This window comes from Typha angustifolia, chromosome 15 (assembly GCF_048772165.1).
Source record: "Typha angustifolia cultivar Huaian chromosome 15, ASM4877216v1, whole genome shotgun sequence".
Lineage (NCBI taxonomy): Eukaryota > Viridiplantae > Streptophyta > Magnoliopsida > Poales > Typhaceae > Typha > Typha angustifolia.
The window spans coordinates 21852506-21874812 of record NC_133253.1 but is presented as its reverse complement, the minus strand read 5'-3'; the positions used below and the strand labels follow the sequence as shown (position 1 = coordinate 21874812).

Below are 22307 nucleotides of genomic sequence, written 5' to 3'. Positions count from 1 at the left end.
TCGACTTAATCCACATGATTAGATCGTAGCACATCGAATTTTTTTATTGTAGATCATGGAACTCTACAACCACCTTGTGGCTAGTTGTAGGTACTTCTTCTCCACCAATGTCTACAGCTTCTATATGCCCGAGCATTTTGTGTCCAACATCAGCGAGTCTTTATGCCTTGGTTTTTTTTCTATATTGTCACATTGCTGTTTATCTTTAACTACGGATCACGACGGTGGTGCAAGCTGATGCTAAATCCTTTTGCGTCTATGCCTCTACCAGGGTTATTCTTTCTATTATATTTTCTTAGAATCTTTAGGTTTGATGTCTTGTTTTTAATTGCTTTTACTGTTGCAACTAAATAAAGGCTTGCGTCAACAAATCGTTGCTCCATCAGACTATATTTAAGTACTGAATGAAGCCTCACCTATGAGCTTACCCTAAAAACAAACCTTTTAACTTCTTGGTTTGTTCTGAAATCGAAACAACTCCATTAATTTATTAGTTAAGTGGCTGATACAAATGATTGAAAACTCTAAAGATATACTGTAATTCAATAAGCCAAAAGTATGATTAGCTCGAGTAGAGGCTTAAACAAATGAACAATCCAAGCTCCCACTGAGTCTAATTTTTTTAAAAAAATATATAATTTAAGAACCCATAATTAAATTATAGGGTGGGTAATGGGTTTAGCTTTACCCAATTATTAAATTTGACAACTGGGCTAATTTATTCTATAGAGTGGATAATAATGGACCAATTTTAGTGCACTGTTAGTCGTAGTTGTAAAGATCTGGACTCCCAATTGCTTACGGTGGTGGTTACGACTCGTATAGTCACATAGAGCAAGTAGGCTTAAACAAATGCACAATCCAAGAATCTAATTTTGTCTTTAGGATTTTTTTACATGTATGTCTTTTAAATTTCCTTCAAAAATTGGCTTCCTCTCCGCTCCTTAGGATTTTTTGTTGTTGCTATTGAGGAATAGCTCATAGAAAGAGAATTTTATTAATTTTGATTATAATTTACAAGCTTGGTACAAAGGGAGAAGGAGAGACTACGAAAAAACAAACATCATCTACTAGCATACAGAATATGAATGAGGAACAATTAACATATTCAAACATAACATGATAGCTAGTTTTAGCTTCTTCTCAATCTCGAATAGATTTTAAAGCAGTATAGCTACAACATGTAAAGAAAACTAAAACAAGCCACTACTTAAGGAACTGCGTGACTCAGAGTTACTGCCAAAATCTATGATGAGGATAGAACAATAGAGGATGACTAAGAGAAAAAAGAGAGGCAATGAGAATCGATGGAGAGGTGACGAGAGAGATGATAGAAAAAATGGCAAAAGAAAAAAAAAAGAAAGAAAGAGAGATTGAGGAGAGGAGAAAGTCCCTCCCCTCCAACTAGCCACATAGCTAGGGGAGGGGAGAGGGGAAAAACACCGATGGTTGATTAGCGGGAAAAGTCATTATTAGCTAAAGGGTGAAGACACCAAGCCTTAGCAGAGCGCTACTAGAGCAGATGGGCTCATAATGCAGTTATTGGGGTTCAAATTCAAACATATATGCCCCTCCATAGGTTTGTCCAGAGAAGCTAAACATTTTAAAATTCTAACTCACTACATCAATTTAAAATTAAACTCATTATTTTTAGGGTTATTTGGTTGCTTGAATGTAAAATGAATCAAATTGACGAGTCGAATGACTCAGATACAAATAATCAAACTCTTTAAACATGCTATGATTCAATAAACTAAGTGTGATTAGGTCAAGTAGGCTTAGTATGCTTAAATAAATAACAAATCCAATCAATCGGAGTATATAAGCTGGACAATAGAACAATCTATTTAATAATTATGATGAACTAACTATAGTCTAATCTAAGCAAACCAAACAATAATGTACCCATAAACAAACTATCAATCTAAAGAAGAAGGATTTCCATCTCCTGTGTCAACTTTTAACTTTGACATATGAAACCACGAGTGCAGTGGTTTTTATTATCTTGGATAGCTCTACTTGATCACATATATATATATTTTATAATAAGAAGTTGGCTTATATACTTAATCATGGTAAAGAAAACAGATTAATTCATGAATCTAAGACAATGATAGGCACTTAGGCTAATTATGCGAAAAGTGGCACCATCCAAACTTTTAAGAGCCAAATAAAGAAGAATTAGGTGAGACAAGAGGAGAGTTTGGACTCATTTATGATGGAAACTAATGAACGAGTGGTTATGGAGTCAGTGACATATAAGAATAAGAATATTGTTGTGATGTTTTAGACTACCACGGAAAGAAGCCACGGCAACATCAGGATATATGTATGACGAGAAAGAAGCCTTTTTATGGAAGAGAGAAACAGAGAGAAACAGAGAGATGGACAAAAATCAGAATAATACTGTTTGGATATAGCTGATGGCGTTTTATTTTATGTAACGCTTCGAAGATATCGGTATCTAATTATATAATAATGGGATTAAAAGATTCATATATATCTTAAGAATAAAAAGTTGCGTGGCAGTAACTTATGCCGCAAACTTCGCCCCCCCAAATAATACTTAGAATAAAGAAATCGATCGAATTCGAAATAAGCAAACCAAAATCTATCTATCCTCCTCTATCGCGGTGTGGCCCCACCACGCAAACGAGTGGCTCAAAGTATCGAAGCCGCACGATAACAATATGTGGACCGCATACTGTTCCTATGCGGTGAATCGTATATCCGTCGTCCGTTTAAATATTTGAGTGAAAACGAACGGTAGCTCGCACAGTCTCATAGGATTAATTGTGCAGATAGTTGTCGTGGAGAGTGCGGTTCGCTTTGAGGCTGTTTGGAAACGACACGTTACCGTCCCGTTGGTGACGGATCGAATAACGTCCTTCGCTAATGATTGAGGCCGCGCGGGCTCATGGATTGGACGGAGGCGATTGTTTCGTAGGTCTAGATCGAGATCGAGAGCCGTTGATTTTAATTGGGGGCGGAGGTAATCGGATTAAGTGGCTATAAATTGGGGAGAAGTCGGAGCACTCGCCCTTCGTTGGCTCACGTCTCTTGTTGTGTTCCTCTCTCTCTCTCTCTCTCTCTCTCTCTCTCTCTCTCTCTCTAGGTGTGGTTTGGGGAAGGGTAGAGCGGCGATCGCCGTCGGATTAAAGGGGGTGATGACATGATCAACGTACGATCGTGGGGGGAGGTGAGCTCCGGTGGTGGTGTTTAATTGGGGTTGGAATTACAGGGAGGGAGGCAGGAAGTTGGGATTTGGATTTTTTTTTTAAAGCATATTACTGCGGGATTCGCGGGATTTTTGAAGAAATTAGGGTTCTTGTGGTGTTCGTCTGCTTTTATTTCTCTGTTATGTTTGGGATTTTTGTCAACCCTTTTCGCTTGGTTAAACAACGGAGAAAAGATAAAAGTTTTGGGAATCTTTACGTGGCGACTGTGGAGGTATTTCTGGTAAAGAAAGTTTCTTTGCCTACTATTCTTTTGTGGAAAAAAGTTTGATTTTGTTCTCAAAGGAGGTCCTTTCTCGTCCTATTGGGATTTTTTCCCGTTATCTCGCAAAAATTATTGGGTGTTTTGAGGAAAAAAAGAGGAGGGATTTGTTGATTATTTTTGAAGAAAGATGGTTTCTTTGATAATTGTGACGAAACACTTGGTTTCTTTATTAAGCGTTTTCATCGAATACGTGCTGAGTTTGATTTGATTTTTTTTTTCTTCTTCTTTTACCATCTTTCGGCAGATCCGAAAGCATCACTTTTGTTCCTGACAATTTTTATCGGAGTAAAATTCACTATAACGGGGAGAAATGGCGGTTGCTTTCACTCGTCTCTCTTATTGGCTATGGGGAGGAACAGATCACGAGACCCCCAATTCCTCTCTAAGCACTACTCCCGATTTCCCATCTGGGCTCAGGGAGTTGGATTCTGTGAAGTTCCGATCGGTTAATGGCCCCAGTATACGGTCCTCATCAAGAAGGACCAAGAAGAAGTGGCAGAGCCGGGAGGAACGGAGGATTGATAAGGAATATGACATAGTCCTTGTCCCTTCGGATGGAGGATGCATGTCAGGGTCGGAATCGGATGATTCGGATTATTCAATTGGGTGGTTGGAACCCCACGCACCTGACTTCCAGAGTGAGAACGAAACAGAGAGCAGCTTCGCAGTCCTCGTCCCCTGCTACGGTCGTGGACGTTGCGAGCAGGTGGAAAGCTCCAATAATCATGTTTTGGGTGCAGGATTTCTCACTGAACAGAATCTCTCTGGTGAGGAAACTTCAATTTCATAACTCTTAGTTCTGGAAGACTGGAATGTACTTGCTGATAATCTGATTTGTTCTTGTTTATATGTATTTTGTTTGTTGCAAATATGGAGCATAAAACTCTATACCTAATGTGGGTTTCGTGGGTTGACTTAGAGCTAGCAGGACTTTCAACTTATTGATGTCTATCGGTTGCTTCTCTGATTCCATGGTCAATAATCTTATTTTGACACTGAAATGTGTTACCTTATCTTGACTGAGTTCAATAGGACAAAAACTTGGATAACTATTTATATCTAGATGAGAATGGAAATTTACCTATTGAGTATTGATGTTACATACTGGGCTTTTTAGTGTCCTTATCTTGCACCACATAAATGAAAAGGTTATTGACCCTTACAATTTAGATCTATTTCTGTTTCTGTGAATTCCAGAACGTCAGTGGATATGATTTCTGATTTTCTTAGTTAGTGTATTCTATAAAACGCTACAGTAACCATGCTGCTAATGAATTAAGAGAAAAAAAAAATTCTCTTGAGACCAAATTGGTTAAATTATTTAGAAGCTTCATAATTATTATTTTTAGCAAGTCTTTTGCAATATGCATGCTATTGCAGCATCCATTAGTTTTTTACATAGACATAGACATAGACATAGTGAATGCTCACGGGTTGGTGTATGATTTTGCCTTGACTTATTTGAGATAAGTCTTTTTGACAGGGATATGTTGCATGTTACTATTGTTCTGAAGCATCTCTGTTGATGTTGTGAGTACATGTACTTTTGATTTCTGTTGTGTTAGGTTTGATCACCCTATAACTATTATCAAGAGCGTTTTGGCATGTAAATACTTTATACAAAACTATCTACATGCTCTTATGTGTGATACATTTGCCATCTTTTCTCAACCATGCTTTCACATTATGGACTCTGTTTAGTTCTTTCTGTGGGCTTCAGCAAATATATATATATATATATATATGATTTTATTGTTATTGTTTGTAAAATTCAGGAAATATGTTACCTCCTTATATATGCTTAACTAGGATTTCTTGTTTCTAAAATTACAAAAATACGGTTATTTTTGTGGAAGTAGAGATGTTTAGGCTTTCTTGAACTATAGATGATTCCTGATTGAACAATACAGAGCTTTAGGAGACACAATTTCTACATGGGATGTGCCCTTCTTCTAGGAGATATAGTACTTTATAGATACACATTCTTGTGCTATTTGAAGTTATACTTTGTGCATATCTATGATGGTTATAGACTACTTATTTAATCATATATAAAAAAGGTATCTGATATTGCTTTTTTGTATCTTCGCGTCCAATTCCTCAATTATGACTGAGCTTCTCTTAAATATGAGGAATGCCGTGAACTTTAACAATGCTGCTATACTCAACCTCATTGATTGCAAATTTATTGTCTCACTGTGATTTTCAAATTTGCTGCTCTAATTTAATGTCTAATTACAAATTTGGTTCTACTTGTATTGGAGCTGGGCTATGGTCAGCTTGCCTCTTGGAGTTAACCTCTCTTTTTCTTGTATATTAGGTGTTCATTCTAATTCATAGCAATCTGGAGTTGCTTTTATTTTCCTTTGACATATTTTTCTTGCAGCTTTTTTATTTTATTTTAATATCCTTTTGAATGTTGTTGCTTACCACCATAGGATGTTTCAGTTAAACTCTGCCATGTAATATATGCATTTGAATCTTACTGCCATTTATTCCTCTGTTCTCAACTGCTGACTGTAGTGAGGAAAGCTCAACGTGCACCTATCGAGTATTACTTAATTTAATTTATCAAAATCCTACAGTTCTGATGGTTTTTAGTAATTATTGTGCAGAGGACAAGGACTTCATAGATCAGTGGCTTTCATCTCTTCAGCACTCCTGATGTGAATTATTTTCAGCTTGGCCTCAAAAAGGAGACGTTCTTTTTCTTCCGAACGATCTTAAGCTCTTATGTCACATATAAGAAAAAAAAAGGAAAAAATGGGTGTAAGGAATAAGATTGGAAAGAAAAAAAAGGTGGGAATAGTGGGATATTTCAGCAATTCCAGCTGGATATCTGAGGACTCAAGTGAACCAATTTTTGCAAGACGAGGAAACTGCGACGCGAGAGGTGTCCATTCTCACAAAAGCTTGTGAAGATTTAATTCAGGAATTTTGACGAATTTCATCTAACGTTCATCCCACTTGCTTTCTGCCTCTAAACGGTGATTTATTCAATTATGGCAATGTACATATATCTCTGTAAATACCTCTGCAGACATGGAGCCAATCTTTTCTAGTTTTGCTGTATATAATGTTCAGAAAGGCCAAGCTCCTAGAAGCCTTTAGGAAGGGCTTCTTTACTTAGTGGTGTATATATGTTCCTGGAATTCTATTCTATTGACTATGGTTGCTGGTGGTTGAGTTGCTTTAGATATTGGAAAAAAAAAGGGTGCCCATGACCCCTTCTTGCTTCCATTCTTTCTCAGGTTGTCTATGTTGTGGTAATCTAGTCTCCTAAATTATCTAACCACTGAGCTGTCCATAGAAAAGCTGCAGCTTAATATGTATATATATATATATATATATATATTTATATGAGATAGTGCCAATCCCTTCTTTTCCACTTCACAATTTGGTCAGAGTTAAACCTGTTTTGACTAGCCAATCAGTTCTTCATTAGTGGTTTCCTTTGCATTGAACCTGGTTGTGCTATCCTTTAGTTTCTGCTTTACTTAGTCGGCCATCTTAGTGGAGAATATGATGCGAATTACTTTGCCCTTATAAACTATTGGCTTGTGTATATACATATAGCATATGAGTCTCTAGCTCTCTCTGTTTGCTTTGTTTGAAATTCCAGGGAGATGTTGTATTTTTTGTATATGCGACAAAGCAAAGGGGCCCTGAGTGGTCTTTTTCTTTGTAGTGATGTGCTAAAATAAAGCTCATGCCTCACTTGGGGAAAGCAAGTACTCTGTGCAATTTATAGAGCAGCAGCAAACTTATTAGAAAAATATGTGAGAGATGTGTCAGTGGTACATGTGATCATGTATGTGCAACTTGGCAATCAGGATCGGGCATTCGCACGTGCTAACTCCAACATTAGGCCATAAGGTTCCATAGAAATGGTCGGCATTTATCTCATTTTCTGGTCATTAAATTTATCCAAAGTCCAAAGTTTTTATTATCTCTCTATGTGTGTGTGTGTGTATATATATATATATAGAGAGAGAGAGAGAGGAGAGAGAGAGAGAGGGTAAATTAGAATAGTTTATCATTTTATGATTTGACCCGATTCAAAGGCAACTATTAAATTAAATGGGGGTCAAACTTAACAAATTTTGAGGGGAAATTATATTTATTACACTCTAAAATGTTATATATATATATATATATATGATTTGCAGTTTTAATGTGACAATGTTATAAATTTGTCTGTTGTACCTCCGGCCACGTACATGTAAGGCTTTTATATATATATATATATATAACTATAGTACGAATAGGCTCTCTCCTCTTCACCGAGGCCCTATCTTTATATATCATTTATTCTTTGTACTATATACTTCTTCGTTTGGATGCTTAGGATTATATTGTCTTCTTAATCACAGCAAGAATCGCATGCTTCACCAGATGCTATCCTCGGAAGTTGATGGAAAATCTTCTTTTTAAGTACATGTTACTAAATCTATTTTATTTTCTATCCTCTCTTACGCGTAGAGGGGAAAATTAATAAGGTAATGGAAGATTACTAAACAAGCTTTAAGCTTAATTAATGACCTGCTTAATTATCGTTACTCTATTCCTTAACACATAAAAGAAAAATACATCTAGATAAATAATAGAACATAAAACACACAGACACACACACTTGATATTTATCTCAAAGCTTGGCTCAAACCAATAGGATCTAGCAAACAATCAACACACAAATTAATAACCACCACAACCAATCTAGATAAATAAACACATGATCTATAACAACTATAATACTTAGGTAACACTTGATCACTTCAACATCAACAACACTACTACTACTACTACTACTACTACTACCTACTACTACTACTACTACTACTATTACTGCTGCTGCTGCTAAACTGCTACTACTAGTACTACAGCTACAACCCTAATATCCAATCCATAACTTATATAAAGACCTCAAGGCAAATACAACTCAGAGAGTGCTCTTAGAACAAGAACTCTCAACCTCAGCTGATGGATGTAATCGGCAGTGTGCATCAATAGCTGATCGGCCGGCAACTCTCGCCCGCCCGGCACGAGCCTCTGCAGCTCCCTCACCCTCCGCCGCAACGATTCCTTCCTCCGCGAACTCGAGCCGGCCAACGACGACGACGATGCCGGTTCTCTTGGCGTCTCCATTGTGTGTAAATATATATAAATATATATAAATATATATATATATATACAATGTAAGAGGAAAGAATGGAGAACAAGTGAGGCTTGGTGAAGAGAACGTGAGAGGAGTTTATAGAGGAGAGGAGAGGAGAATAGAGAAGGCCATGTGAGGGAAGCTGCCGGCCGGCCCTTTGTCGTGTTGCTGGACACGTGGGACCCATACGTGGACGCCACGTCCTGTCAGGCGCACGTGTCTGACAGCTCTCACACGTGTATACCACAGCTTCCCAATTTAAATTACTACAGGGGTGGGAAGTGGGAAACCAAGCATATCTAGTAATTATGTCTCGCCCATATATATATATTAAATTTGGTAAAGATATATTATCCATTACAAGTTCGTTATTATACATCTCATTGAACCAGTAAACTACCACTACTTATTCATCTTCCTTGTTTATATGAATACTTGCTGTCTACGACGTTATATATAGTAGTCCAAGTTTGTTGTCTTATATATATATATATATATAACACAAAGGCTTGCTCTTAATTAGCTGGATCTATGGTCAGTTGTGAGTGATATATACTTTGTGGAGATTGGAAAGAGTGAAAGGTGATATATGCTTGAGGTGTTCTTTGCTGGTGCCAACTTGAGATCCATGCAACTTGTGGCAGCAAAGCATCATTGGGATGTTTCCTGATCTCCTTTATTTGGTCAGTTAATAATTATGTCCACTAATAAGAAGCTAGCAAATGTTTAGACATGAATGATGAGAAGAGATACAACTAAGACAAACTGGTAGGCAATGTTAGAAAGGAACTGTTCTTCTCAAACTTGTCAATATATATAACGCATATATGATGACAAGTTTGAGAAAAAATAGGTATATATATGTACAAGTTCCAATGTTTAAGGGATGCAGATAAGTATATATATATACATACATATCTAATTGAGTTGTATATAAACATAAGAACATATCATAAGGAAGTTAATCTAAACAATAGATAGCATGTAGTTCAATCGATAGAATGACTTCCATTTAAACGTTAGGAAGTTGACAAAGTTGACGAAGTCATGCAAGATGGTGGTCCTAGTATAGCATGTGCTAAGTTTGTATGATTTGGTCCAGGTTTCTGTCTTCTTGTGGCAACATTAATTTCCTTTAGAAATTTGAAGGATCGTACTAATAATTGTTGTGAAATGATTGAGGATAGAACTTAACTTTTCTTAATTTCTATATCACTTGACTTTTTTTTTCTTTTTTTTTTAAATTTTCAATTCATGTTTGCTTTGGCAACTTCATGTTACAGTTCTCTACAGTAGCCTAGCATATCTACTAAGTCAAAATTCATGTTTTCATTGGCCACTTATTATGTCCTAGTAATGAAGACAATACTCCAATTAGCTTTTAATAAATTATCATTGAGATATCTTTGGATTAATTTTGGCTGTCAATCATCAAACTTGAGAAATTTTGGACTATTTAATTAATGATCTAACAGACAGACAAGCATTCAATTCTTATAACTCTTTCTGGTAGGTTCTCAACACATACATAGTGATCAATCCTGATTGTATCACATGACTTGATGGTAATATGGCGTATGTTCTTTACTCACATAATGGCCAACCACTAACCCTTGATACTTATTTCATCATATTTCTTAATTACAATATACTATTACCTCAGACTTTCCGCGAACATTACCATTTAATAATTTTGCCACGTTATAGATTCAATATAATCACATTTTTATTCATCATCATCTTCTTCGTCTTCTTCTTCTTCTTCTTCTTCTTCTTCTTTCTTCTTTCTTCTAAAGATTGGAGGAGATGGTTCATGGAAAAGTAAATGGAAAAGGGATATGATGACACGGAGACCCATGAGGGCATAGTGATGTTGTTGGCCCTCACACGCCTAGCTGTTACGATTGAAACGGAACGGCGCACATGGATGCACATGCATGTCTCTACTCCTCCTTACCTATCACAGTACGTATTACTTCTCCCTCTCTCTCTCTCTCTCTAGATCTATCTATCTATCTATCTATCTATCTATCTATCTATCTATCTATCCATCTATCTATCCATCTATCTATCTATCTGTCCAAAGTTAAAGCAGGGAGAGAGAGGCCCAGAACTGGTGCTATCTGTCCAATGTCGTTGCACTCCTTGTTAGTATTAGTCTATCTGTCTATATTTATTCCAATAATATATCATCTTGCATGCCGTCTTCTCCTTCCACTTTCTTATTCTATGGGCATATATATATATATATATATATATACACACTCTTGACTGGCTAACCTTCTCATGTCATTCTCACAATAAAAACCCAGGATATACAAAAGTGAAGGGCTGGTGATGTTGGCCTCCAATGTGAAAGATTTATGACTACTCGCATGCCCTTGACAATTTAATTATTGGAGGAGGTTGGAGTACTGTACCTTCTGTGTGCCAGTAGATCTATAAATATTAGGTTATTTTTATAGGATAACTAGCCAGACTGCCATCTCATATCAATGCCAAATATTTATATACAGAAGACGGGGTAGTGGTGTACGTACCAGACCGTATATATATTTCAACTTTTGACAAGTGTGTATCTAACAAACTCTATACTAGTATCATATATATTACCAGTATTAATTAGTCTCCTGGTTGCTAAGAGTGTAGAGCTAACTCACATCCTGACCATGGCATAGTATGTTTTAGGATCAAAGCATAGCTCGGCTAGCTATCAATTTCCAACAGAATAATATATCCCTACTAGCTCACAGTAACTTTTAATCATCATATATATTCACTCATGCACCAAATGACTATGTTAGACCTTCTTATGCAATCGGGTCTTAGTTAATTCCTTACACAATAAGACGATAACTATATCCAAGAAAAGATACGGCATGCAATTAACTTCGTTAAATTATGTGTATGGCCATGCATGCATGCATGCGTGCATAGTTGTTCTCGATCACCAGATTAGGGATCAAATTAAGCTGGTAATGGTCCATTCCAGGCAGTACATGCATGCAATGAGGTTGCATCATGCATGTGCATCTACGTGCTTGCATGTCATCATGGCACCACATGCTGTTGCTCTAATACGTCGAGTAGCATTAATTGAAGCTTAACACATTAATTTCTTTTTAATTTGCAGTCCAATCTCGTAAAAATGCTTCTTGGGTCTCCTTGTTTACATAGAGCACGAGTAATTACCACACCTTAGGCTGGGTTGGTATCTAACCATCTTCGCATAAAGCAATAGGGATTAGGGACAAAGAGGAAGAGAGCGAAGGAAGATGGAGCAGAGCAAAGAGTAGTGGTCGCCACGTGGAATCCTGTCTGTCGTTGCAGACGGGTGGGACCAGAAGACTGCACGACATGTACATGTCGTAACTAAAGCTGCTGGATACTTGATTAGCCGGAATTGTGAATTAAGTCTTGAGGGGAAATAAACTGATCTAATCTAATTACACTCTATCCATAGCATAATTTTGTCCGGTTAAAGAAACCCAGTTCCAAACATCCAAGTTTGATCATTTTTGGCCCCTAACAGATGTTTTTTTTTAAAATATTTAATATAAAAAAGCCGGTCCGGCACAATGATTCATTAAAGCATTGAAGACAGTCCAAAATATAAATTTAGAGGGGGAAGTAGGATGACGACTCTTGTATAAATCTCATATATACTTGACTATAATAGTACACAATATTATAATATATATAATAATAAGCCTTGGAGCACGGTGTCTAAGAATTCACAAAAGCAAACGGCTTAACCTAAGCCACAATCTGAACTAGTAAATCCACGACATGCTAGGTCAAAGCTACAGAGGAAACCCAATCCATTTTTACACTACTCGACGCTAACCTGCATTCTTTTTTCTCCTTCACCCCACTTGCTGAATCCATGTCGATAGGAAGTAGGATAAGTAGGACAAAACGGTCGACATAGAAAACAGAGAGAAAGAGAGAGAAAAACAAGTGGCCTGATAGCGGAGGGTAAGAGAAAGGCGATAGCAATAGCTCAATAGCGGAGGAGGAAGGTAAGAGCAACAACGACAATATACCAATAGGTAATCACTTGCTTTGAGAGCAATTGGGCCTAGCCCATACCTACATAAATTGAGTTGCACATAGGGTGGGAGGAAAATTGAAGTCCACACGTACCACCATCTTGGTCTAAGCGTGGAAATAGTCCAAAATGGCCCAAGATATCACATCAAAAGTATTTGGAATAAACCATCTTAATCCTAACAAATCAAGGCCCAACAAGTACCTATTGGGCCTCGTTCTTGGGCTTGGTTCATCTCAAGAAATTCCGAATCTTATTCTATATTAATTCTTCTAAAACATGAAAATTTTGCACAATAGTTTCCAAATAGGAAGTATATATATATATATATATATATATTTCTAATACTTTGAAGGTAGATAAACTCGTTAATGGTTTCATATCACGCACACAGATTATGCTATGAATAGCAACCTCAATAGTTGTGCATATATTAATATATGTAGATGCCCCTATAATTTCGTGACATGATCGAACTATGGATTTGATCATAATTAAATGGCCTACTTCATACTTGTGCACAGTGACAAATTTGGGACTTAGTGCATATGCAACTCACTTAGATAGACATAAGACACGTTTAACATTTATTTTGAGCCGACTTTTTAATGTTTGTGACGTGGACTTTTTAATGTTAATTCATGGACCTTGCAAACATGAGGTTTTGTTATTTATTTTGTCACTAATAGATATTTTTCTAGGGTAGTTTTTTCAAGTAATTTTTCTTGAAGTATACATTATATTATAATAACTAAAGGTTATAATAACATAATAATTTTTTTATTATTAATCATAGTAATTAAATTTTTTATTAATGCATATAAATAATGCACACATAATTAATTGAGGTTTTATCATGTCTACTATATATGATTTAAGGTAACCAAAGACAATCATTCAACAGCATAAATAAGACCTGTCACTCTATCAGTAACTCGAGGGGTTAAAATTATAGTACCTTACCCTATGAGCAGCTCAAATACCAACAAAACATATTAGTTTACTTTTTTTTAATTACCATCGACCGCCTAGCAATGCTCAACTAGGGTTCGAAATTTTACCCCCTTGCTAAGAGAGTTTTTTATTGTCGCCCCAAGTGGCCTATCCTCTCTCCCCTCCATGATTAAGTGGAGGAGAGATTATAATACCTTACCCAATAAGCGGCTCAAATACTAACAAAACATATTAGTTTATCTTTTTTTTTTATTACTTTCGACCACCTAGCAGTGCTCGGCTAGGGTTCAAAATTTCCCCCCCTTGTTAAGAGAGTTTTTTCTTATTACCCCAAGTGGCCTATCCTCTCTCCCCTCCATGGCTAAGTGGAGGAGAGATTTTCTCGCCTTTAATTGATTCCTTGTTCTCTCCTCTCTCTCTTCTCTCTTCTTCGTTCTCTTCTTTTCTCCCTCTTTCTCCCCTCCTACTAGCGTCGCCGCTTTCCATATCGTCTTTGTCCACTCTATGACTGTTCGCGTCTCCATCATCTAAGGGTCGTGGATCTCACCTCGGTTACCTCCTCAGCCATCCACTATGCCATTGCCTACGCTAGCTACCGTGGATCTTGCCTTGCCTAATATCGACCTATCTACACAAGCTGTCGTCATCTTGGCTTGAACCGTCTTTGCCTCACATTGCTTCATTTTCTGCATCAACACACTCCCAATTCCGCTTATATTGCTAGGCTTTGCCATGGCATTGTTATTTTTAGATTTTCATATATATCTTGAGAATACAGATTCTCTATTCATGGATGTAACTAGCAGATCGACCAACCTCTCCACCTCACTGTTTTCCCTTTCTTTTGTTTGCTGTATTGATCTTGGTTTCACAGGTTGCACAAATGGAACCATCGAGTGATCATATCTAGTTTTGCTCCTTTGTTGAATGATCAGCCTTTCAAGACCCATGCATTTATACTTGTGATGCTGCCACGGTTGCCCACGGGAAAGGCTTGTCTCTAGAGCATTAATCTATCTCCTCTTTCGCTTATTGTGCTTGAGTGCCTATTCTTAATACTTTGTTATTATTATTATTTAGTCTGTAATACAGCTAATTGTGAGACTTGTTCTTAAAGGTTCTTACTTTATTTCCCTTTTATCTCATGTATGAAGTTGTAATCATTTGATTGAAGATGCTATGATAACTCTATAGACTTTCTCTCTTAAAAAAGAAAGTTACCTTTTTAAGATAAAACTAAAAAAATTGAACTATTAACAGATAAAAGCTCATAGACATTAGTAATAGTAAGATTAGGCTCTTGAAATTAAAAATGTTGAATTTTTTAAAGTAAAATACTGACAATTTGCATATGAGATATGCACAAAAATCTAATTTTGCTATTTTAAAATTTAAAAAGACTTTTTTTTTTGTATAAATGCAAATACAATTTCTTATTTGATTGTTCTCATGCAAATTATTACGGTTGCCCTCGAGGATGATGATCGTCTATCCGATTTGCTAATTTGGACAGAATTCTATATAAAAATTACGAAAGCAATATGAATTGATCCAACCGTTAGAATGATTTAAGATTCAGATATGTTGTTCATCTAGAAATTAGGAATCCAACGCAAGTGAAATCTCATCAAATGAGCTACTAGATTAAAAATTATGAATGAAATAATGATTGAATGTTAGGAGATGACATGATGGACGTGAATTATGTGGTTAGGGTTATGAGATATGATAATAGTTATGGTGGATGGGTTAATACCATGAACAAGATGAGGTGAGAGAATGGAGCTTCTAGATATGGCTGGTCGTTGGAGTGAGGAGGGAGAAGCGATGAATGATTAACCTCGGCCATAGACGGGAGCTCAGGTTGGACTCTAAGGGGGAGGAAGGAGGAGGAAGAAGTTGGCTCAAGCCTTGATACAAAACAAGTTTCAATAATCAATAATTTTAAGTTGGCTGCTTTTACAAATATTTAGAGGCTATTCAGTTATCCAAAAATCCTAAACAAATTATATTACGACTCAACTTATTCGTCGTGCATTTGAACGCTCTCTAATCATGTTCGAACGCTAAAAAAATAGGATGTGCAGATACGAATCAAGCGTTCGAACGGCCAAAAATCATGTTCTAGATGTACGAACGCCCTCCACTTGCGTTTGAACGCATTTGCCAGAAGTTATCTTATTTTCTTAAAATATAAACAAAAATGGATACAATTTGAAAAGATTTGATCATATATATATATATATCAAGAATCGCAACAAAAACTGTCATCATTTTGAAGATTAGATGATGAGCTTACAATAATTCCCTTCTCAGATCATATATGAAGTCCTTATCGATCAAATATCAAGTATAAAGACATGGCACGAACTGAAAATAAAAGTAGCTTTCTTTATTAAGTGGTGAAACTAAAACATACAGAATTGCACGACGTTGTAATGTAATACTTCGATACACAAATACCAAAACTCTATTGTAAATAAAATCCTCTCTCTCTCTCTCTCTCTTTTTTATTTATAAATGAAACCTCTTACTTGCTAAGGAATATACCCAGTAACTTGTTATATGTAATTTCCTCAAAACATAGATATAAGAAAGAAGATTAGATCTTATATATCGAAACAAGAGATGCATCTCAATACAAGACTACAAAACTTCTCTAAATTTATACCCATTAAATCCCTATATTGGAATTTGGAAACTAGTAAACTTTAATTCCTAGAACCCCTCGCTAGGTTTATTCACATTGAGATAGTAAGACATAGAGCTGCTACTCTCCCCACCCAACTCCATCCCTCTTTGCTCACCCCCATACTCCTCCTCCTCCTCCTCTATCTCCTCCTTTGCAGTCCCCATCAATCCCGGCGACGGCCTCTGCGATGACGACATCATCACAGGCATCTCGTAGTACACCGGCGACGACGAACCGGACGGCCCTGGGCTAACCGACGGGAGCTTCGAGAGGAGCGCCTCAAGGCTGCTCATCGACGGCATGATCCTAATCTGACTGCTGAAATGGTCGTAGAATTCCATCGGCGGCGGGGGCGCGAATCCCGGTCCAACGCTGCACCCCTCCATCCTCACCGGAAACGCCGCTGCCCCCGCCGCCGACGACGAGGAAGGGTGAGGTAAGAGGACGCCAGGAATGCTCTCCAAGTAGCTAAACTTCTTACGAAGTAGAACTACGTAGCTTAGGTCCTCCACTACCTTCATGGTCATGAAGAGCAAAAGCTTAAGATTTATATATATATACACATTTATATATATAAAGCCATGCATGGAATAAGATAATACCATGCACGTGTTAAAAAAGATAGATAGATAGATAGATAGAGAGAGAGAGAGAGAGAGAGAGAGATGACCTTGTTCATAGCTCCTAGTTGTACTACACCTTCTCTGACTGCTATTAAAGCAATTGTCTGCATGAATGCAAAGCATATACTAATTAATTAACTAATTAATTATCATACAATAATGCATAGGGGGAGATATTAAAAAGGCAACAGTATGATTAAGTATTAATTATTGTTTCGTGGACCTTGATACCAGATTGGAACTGAGCCTCCCATGTCCTTGGATGCTGGAATTATGAAAAAAAAGGAAAAAAGAAAGAAAAGAAATTGCGATTGAAATTAGAAGCTATGGCATTTAATAAAGTTTCTTTGAAACAAGAGCAAAGCTACTTACAGAATCAGCAGGGTTATTCCAAGCAGAGAGGAAGTTGATCTCATTATCTTTGGGTTCTTTGAACACCCATTTGTGGCTATGATCTGCTGCAACTTTCCCAATCAAGCTGGCATAAATTAAAGGGGAGCAGTATTATATTATTATATGCAGTTGAAATAATACTTTTGTACTAGAATATATTAGTAATATGAAACTTCTACTTACCCTTCTCCATAGTTGTAGATCTCATGAGACATCTTGAAGAAGAGCTCAGGTTGAAGGCCTCTCATTTGCTGCACTTCACAGTCACCCACCATTCCTTGCTCACTTGTGGAAGCTGAAAAATTACAGAACCCATCTTCCCATACTAGAATCCTATTAACATATATGAACAAAGTCAAGTATAGAGCTACAATTTAGCAAATATATTTGTAAAAGGATATCTCAAAATTTTACCAATTCCTCCTATTTCCTCTGGTTCTGTCATAAGCCCCACCTTGGAGATCCCATCTTTCAAAAAGAGAAATAAAGATCATCAGAAGATCTTGCTTTCTAGCTATCTTTTTATTTTTATTTTTTACATTTGCTATCTAAACTCACCTGGGTGGTGGATAATTTCTTGGCAAGATCCTCCAGAACACAGCATAGACCCACTGAGAGTTGTCATGGATGCACAAGCTTCTCAGAGTGTGTTGAAGAAGATGAGTAACAGCTAAGGGATTGAGTTGTTCCTCCATTAGAAGAAGAAGACCTCTTTGGATGAGAATGAATTGTTCACCTCTAATTCCCCCTTCTCTATATATCCTCCTATTTGTAAGGCAAGGTGACTACTAAGGGAACCATTCTTGCTTAAATATATACCTCTCTCTCTCTCTCTCTTTTCTCTTTCTCTCCTACTCTCTCTCTTTTCTCTCTCTCTCTCTCTCTCTCTCCTCTCTTTCTCTCCTCTCTTTCTCTCCTACTCTCTCTTTCTATTACCATGTGTCTGTTGAATGAGTTCAGCTACAGTATTTAATCATGGGCTTGAAATTACCAAATTGCCCTCAGGATAGGCCCCACTTCTTGTTTCTCGGGTCCCAACTGTCTCCTCCCCCTTTACCTCACGTCCCTATTTCAAAACTGTTCATCATTAGACTTTTTGCTAAACCCCTGCCCCCCCCTTTTTTTTTTTTTTCATATGGTTGGATCTGAGCAATATCAACCTTATAATTCTACACTCCCATTGAGAGGCGCTTCATTGTGTTTGTCTCGCTCTCTTTATCTCAATTTCTGTCACAAAAGGTTGATCATTTCTTTTTTGAAAAAGAAAAGAAAGAGAAGTGAATGGGCCCAAGATTTTGTATCATGAGATTCCTTCATGCATCCAAGTGACAGAATATATAATGAATCACTTACCAAACATTATGACATTCGATTATCAAGATCTCTTTTTTGTCGTCAAACTTCTTTTTTTTTTCAATAATGGAATGGAGCATTTGTACCAGGTATGGTGATCAAAGAGAGATCATTACTCTCTCTCTCTCTCATGTCTTAACCCCCCCCCCGCTGACACAGAAAGCAAAACTCTTCAGCCAGGCCTTGACTGCATTGACCCACACCATGATGATCACTCAAAACCCCTTACAAGTCTAATCCACATCATGCCACGGCCTTGACTCTTCATGGAACGTAATAAAGACTCCATGGTACAGTCCCAAAGAACCATGAATGAGTTACCAACTTACCATTCACCCAAAAGCACAGACTGCTTTGGTCATGACAAGGACATGCACTTGCACCAATCCCAATGAATATATATATTTTTTTCAATCCATCTGCCTTCTTTTCTGGGTGGAAAGAGAAAGGTTTTCTTTTGTTTTTCCCCCCCTCAATGCCCAAAGTTAAATGCTCTCATGCCTCTTTTCATGGTGTTGGTATTGCAGTATGTGCATGGCTAGTTAGCTACAACCTCTCAGAGAGTGACATAAGTGGATGGGTAGGGATTAATTGAGGGGGATTCTTTTGGGATTTGGAGGTGATGAGATCACATTGGATTTCATTGTTTTGTTTCTTGCTACCAGTCTCCCTTTATTTATAATTTTCCTTGTATGGATGTTGGAAGACAATGTTGTTAGATGGATAGATGGGTATGGGTGGAAGGAATGGCAGAGGAGTTTGGTCAAAGAGCATAGATAAGGTGGCATTCCATTTCCTCCTTTGTTTTTCACTTTTAACAACCCAAATAGAGGCTCAGATCATCCCACTTAAAACTGAGATCATATAATATAAGGCTTTATAAGAGACATCATGAGCAAATTTCCAGACAAGGGAGCAGACCAACCAATTATTTTACTCCCACCAAAGCAGGCAAACCCCCTAACCTCCTACATTTTTGTTCAATTTCCCCATGGAAGAAGCCACTGCTCTCTGTTATTCGACTTGCTAGGTACGTTGGATGTTGCTAGAATGAACATTTATTCAGGTAGATGGGCTTTTTATTTTCATTCCATCTCTTTTGAAGTGTCTCATTAGAATTGAATAGTTATCTTATCAGTCTCTCTTATATATATATTTTCCTTTTGGCTCCTTGTCTGCAGTAGATGGATGATCGCATGGAATGCCATTGACTCCTCATGGCAATGCACGAGTTAGTGTTGGAATCCAGTAAAAATTGTTTACCAGTTTGGCCATTGGTGTTGGTGGCTTCTATGCATCATTTTCCTAGAGAGAGATGGATCCTTTGTAGTTTTCTCCCAACTGGATCTTATTTTCATCCTGTTCTAGTTCCTGGCGGATTTATTAGATGTATACAACAGCTAAAATATTAAAAAAGAGTAAGCACATCTGGATCTCCCACATGCCAAACAAACAAGGAACATATCTGAAAGATTAGATGATACTCGAAAGAAGGAATGATATTAGAAGAAGGTAAACCACACTGCCTCAATTACTTTAGAAATAACAGTTAAACATCATAATAACTCTATTCTAAAATATAAATATTATTTATCAAAATTATTAATTTACTCTTCATATTTGTCCCATCAACTTACTCTATATTAAAATAAAAAGTATTCAGGATACTCTTATCTTTTACTTTACTTTCCATCACATCACAAAGATAATTATTAAACTCTTATTTTAAAATACAAGTAAATAAAGAAATTAATTATGTCTGAAATAAATACTTTATTAATTTTAAAATTAATTTTATTTATAAAGTAAAGGATACCTAAATAGCAAGAATATAAATAAGAATGATAATATAATAATTATTATATATATACACAAGTCTTGTAAGATAGAAGAAGAAGAAGAAGAAGGAGAATTGAATTGATGGAAGTGTGGTTTGGTCAATGCACCTTCAAGGCAGTGCTGCCAATTCCAACTTCTCCACTGAGAAAAACTCCAAACTGATCACGTGAAGCCTTTTTGCTAGTCACAATCTCGGCCTTACAAAGCTTTACATGTACTCCCCCCAATTGAAAAGATAGTGGCAACCTTTTTCCTGCCTTTCTGCAGGAAAACAGGTCTCTCTTTAGGAGATTATTCATGGTTGCTCTCCATCATCTCCCTCCTCTCTCACTCCCTTCTCCATTTGGAGTGCAAGCCAGCATGACACCTGTATATATCTTTTTGATAGCACGGAACATGTACGCAGACTCTAAACCTGTGATGCTTATGTCAAGTCCAAGTATTTTATTTTATTTTTTGTTTGCCCTTCAAGTATTATATATATATATATATATATATATATATATATATATATTATCTATGATTTTATGAGGTGGTAATATTCAATTTAATATTTTGGGTTTCTCTATTTAAGGAGCTATAGTATGCCTAAGTAGATCATATCTGTGCTGCTGCCAATTATTAGTAGTGCAGGTAGCCACAAGTTTTACCGGTGGAAAAAGCATGAAAAAGTAGAGGTATTTTTTTTTTTGTTGACTAAACTAGTATCTCTTCTAAATTATACCTCAAACTTAATATTAAAAAATTTTATATATTTTATCATAGCCGTCAGTAAGATATTAAACAACTTATTAGTGATTTATCTAGGTAAATCACTTTATTTTTCAGATATGAAATACTAAGAGATTTCAACTAAGTAACCTGTTAGTATTTTCTCTTTCAAATAAAATGCTCTTCAATAAAACAAACATTTTAATATTAAGCTTTAGGTAGATGGCTAGTTTGGTCAAAAGCTCTGGAAAAGTATACTAGGCCTAATTAGGTCGGTGTGATCTATTCGACTTCCTTGTGTACTTTGGTCTGTAGGCCTTCATTATCTAGCTTATGGGCCCTTGCGTGGGTTCACATCAATGATATAATCAAGAGGGCAAAAAGGGAGGAAAAAATGAATTAGAATTGCAACTACTTGGGACTGTCAAAATATTGGCCGGCCCCCACTGTGATAGCCAGCCCCGTAAGGTGCAGCAGAGTAGAAACCAGAAGCTTAATAAAAGCGTGGCCCTGATTATTTTGATATCATGGTATTAGGAAATCTTTGGTGCATATGGTGATTGGATGGTGTCAATCAAATGATGCTTTCTTTTCCCTGGGCATTGAAAGGGAAATGCATTATAAGGGGAGATGTAACAGATAACAAACATTTTGGCAATTTTGCCACTGGTAATTGACATTAGCTTGTCTGGAGACAAGTTGTAGGAGGAGCTTGATCCTGCTATACCTTACTTGCTATTAGCTGGCACTTTGCTGATTAACTTGCAAGAAGGGTGATCTTGTGGTGCCCCACCACAAATCATGGCACTGACATGTTTCCATTGCCAGTGAAAACTGAAAACTCGGAAGACAGGGCTTTTACAAGATCGAGTGTGTCATCTTAGATCATGCTGACATGTAAATGTATGTAGAAACAATCATCACATTGGCGACACCACATCAATATGGCCTTTTCCACGTGGGACTGTGTGAATTGAGGTGCATAGGCATGCAAATTAAAAAAAGAAAAATCACAAGTACAAATGAAATTCGAGG

At 36.9% G+C, this 22307-nt stretch overlaps 2 protein-coding genes across 4 annotated transcripts; one reads left to right on the top strand and one right to left on the bottom strand.

Moving 5' to 3' along the window:
- Positions 1 to 3040: 3040 nt before the first annotated feature.
- On the top strand, positions 3041 to 6739 carry LOC140777380 (uncharacterized). Of its 3 annotated transcripts, none has more exons than XM_073121439.1 (3): positions 3041 to 3199; positions 3746 to 4268; positions 6117 to 6739. In XM_073121439.1, exons 2-3 carry the CDS (start codon positions 3812 to 3814, stop codon positions 6164 to 6166), a joined length of 507 nt encoding a protein of 168 aa, XP_072977540.1. In that variant the 5' UTR covers positions 3041 to 3199; positions 3746 to 3811; the 3' UTR covers positions 6167 to 6739. The 3 variants fall into 3 exon arrangements, with proteins under 3 accessions (XP_072977540.1, XP_072977541.1, XP_072977539.1); XM_073121440.1 differs by lacking the exon at positions 3041 to 3199 and adding an exon at positions 3206 to 3459; XM_073121438.1 differs by lacking the exon at positions 3041 to 3199 and having other exon boundaries at positions 3206 to 4268.
- A 9329-nt stretch (positions 6740 to 16068) lies between these two features.
- Positions 16069 to 18275, bottom strand: LOC140777377 (protein RICE SALT SENSITIVE 3-like). The gene is made up of 7 exons (XM_073121436.1): positions 17928 to 18275; positions 17784 to 17837; positions 17553 to 17702; positions 17349 to 17454; positions 17200 to 17241; positions 17024 to 17080; positions 16069 to 16868 (listed from the first exon to the last, which is right to left on the bottom strand). The coding sequence occupies exons 1-7, from the start codon at positions 18062 to 18064 to the stop codon at positions 16380 to 16382; spliced, it is 1035 nt and encodes a 344-aa protein (XP_072977537.1). The 5' UTR covers positions 18065 to 18275; the 3' UTR covers positions 16069 to 16379.
- Between the last annotated feature and the right edge of the window lie 4032 nt (positions 18276 to 22307).

What these genes read in the sequence shown, in the direction of transcription:
- LOC140777380 (XM_073121439.1), top strand. Translation starts at nt 3,812, where the DNA reads ATGGCGGTTGCTTTCACTCGTCTCTCTTATTGGCTATGGGGAGGAACA. An exon ending in CACTGAACAGAATCTCTCTG is followed by an intron (nt 4,269 to 6,116) that starts GTGAGGAAACTT and finishes ATTATTGTGCAG; the next exon opens with AGGACAAGGACTTCATAGAT.
- LOC140777377 (XM_073121436.1), bottom strand. Translation starts at nt 18,064, where the DNA reads ATGGAGGAACAACTCAATCCCTTAGCTGTTACTCATCTTCTTCAACAC. An exon ending in AGAAATTATCCACCACCCAG is followed by an intron (nt 17,838 to 17,927) that starts GTGAGTTTAGAT and finishes TCTTTTTGAAAG; the next exon opens with ATGGGATCTCCAAGGTGGGG. An exon ending in AACTAGGAGCTATGAACAAG is followed by an intron (nt 16,869 to 17,023) that starts GTCATCTCTCTC and finishes ATGACCATGAAG; the next exon opens with GTAGTGGAGGACCTAAGCTA.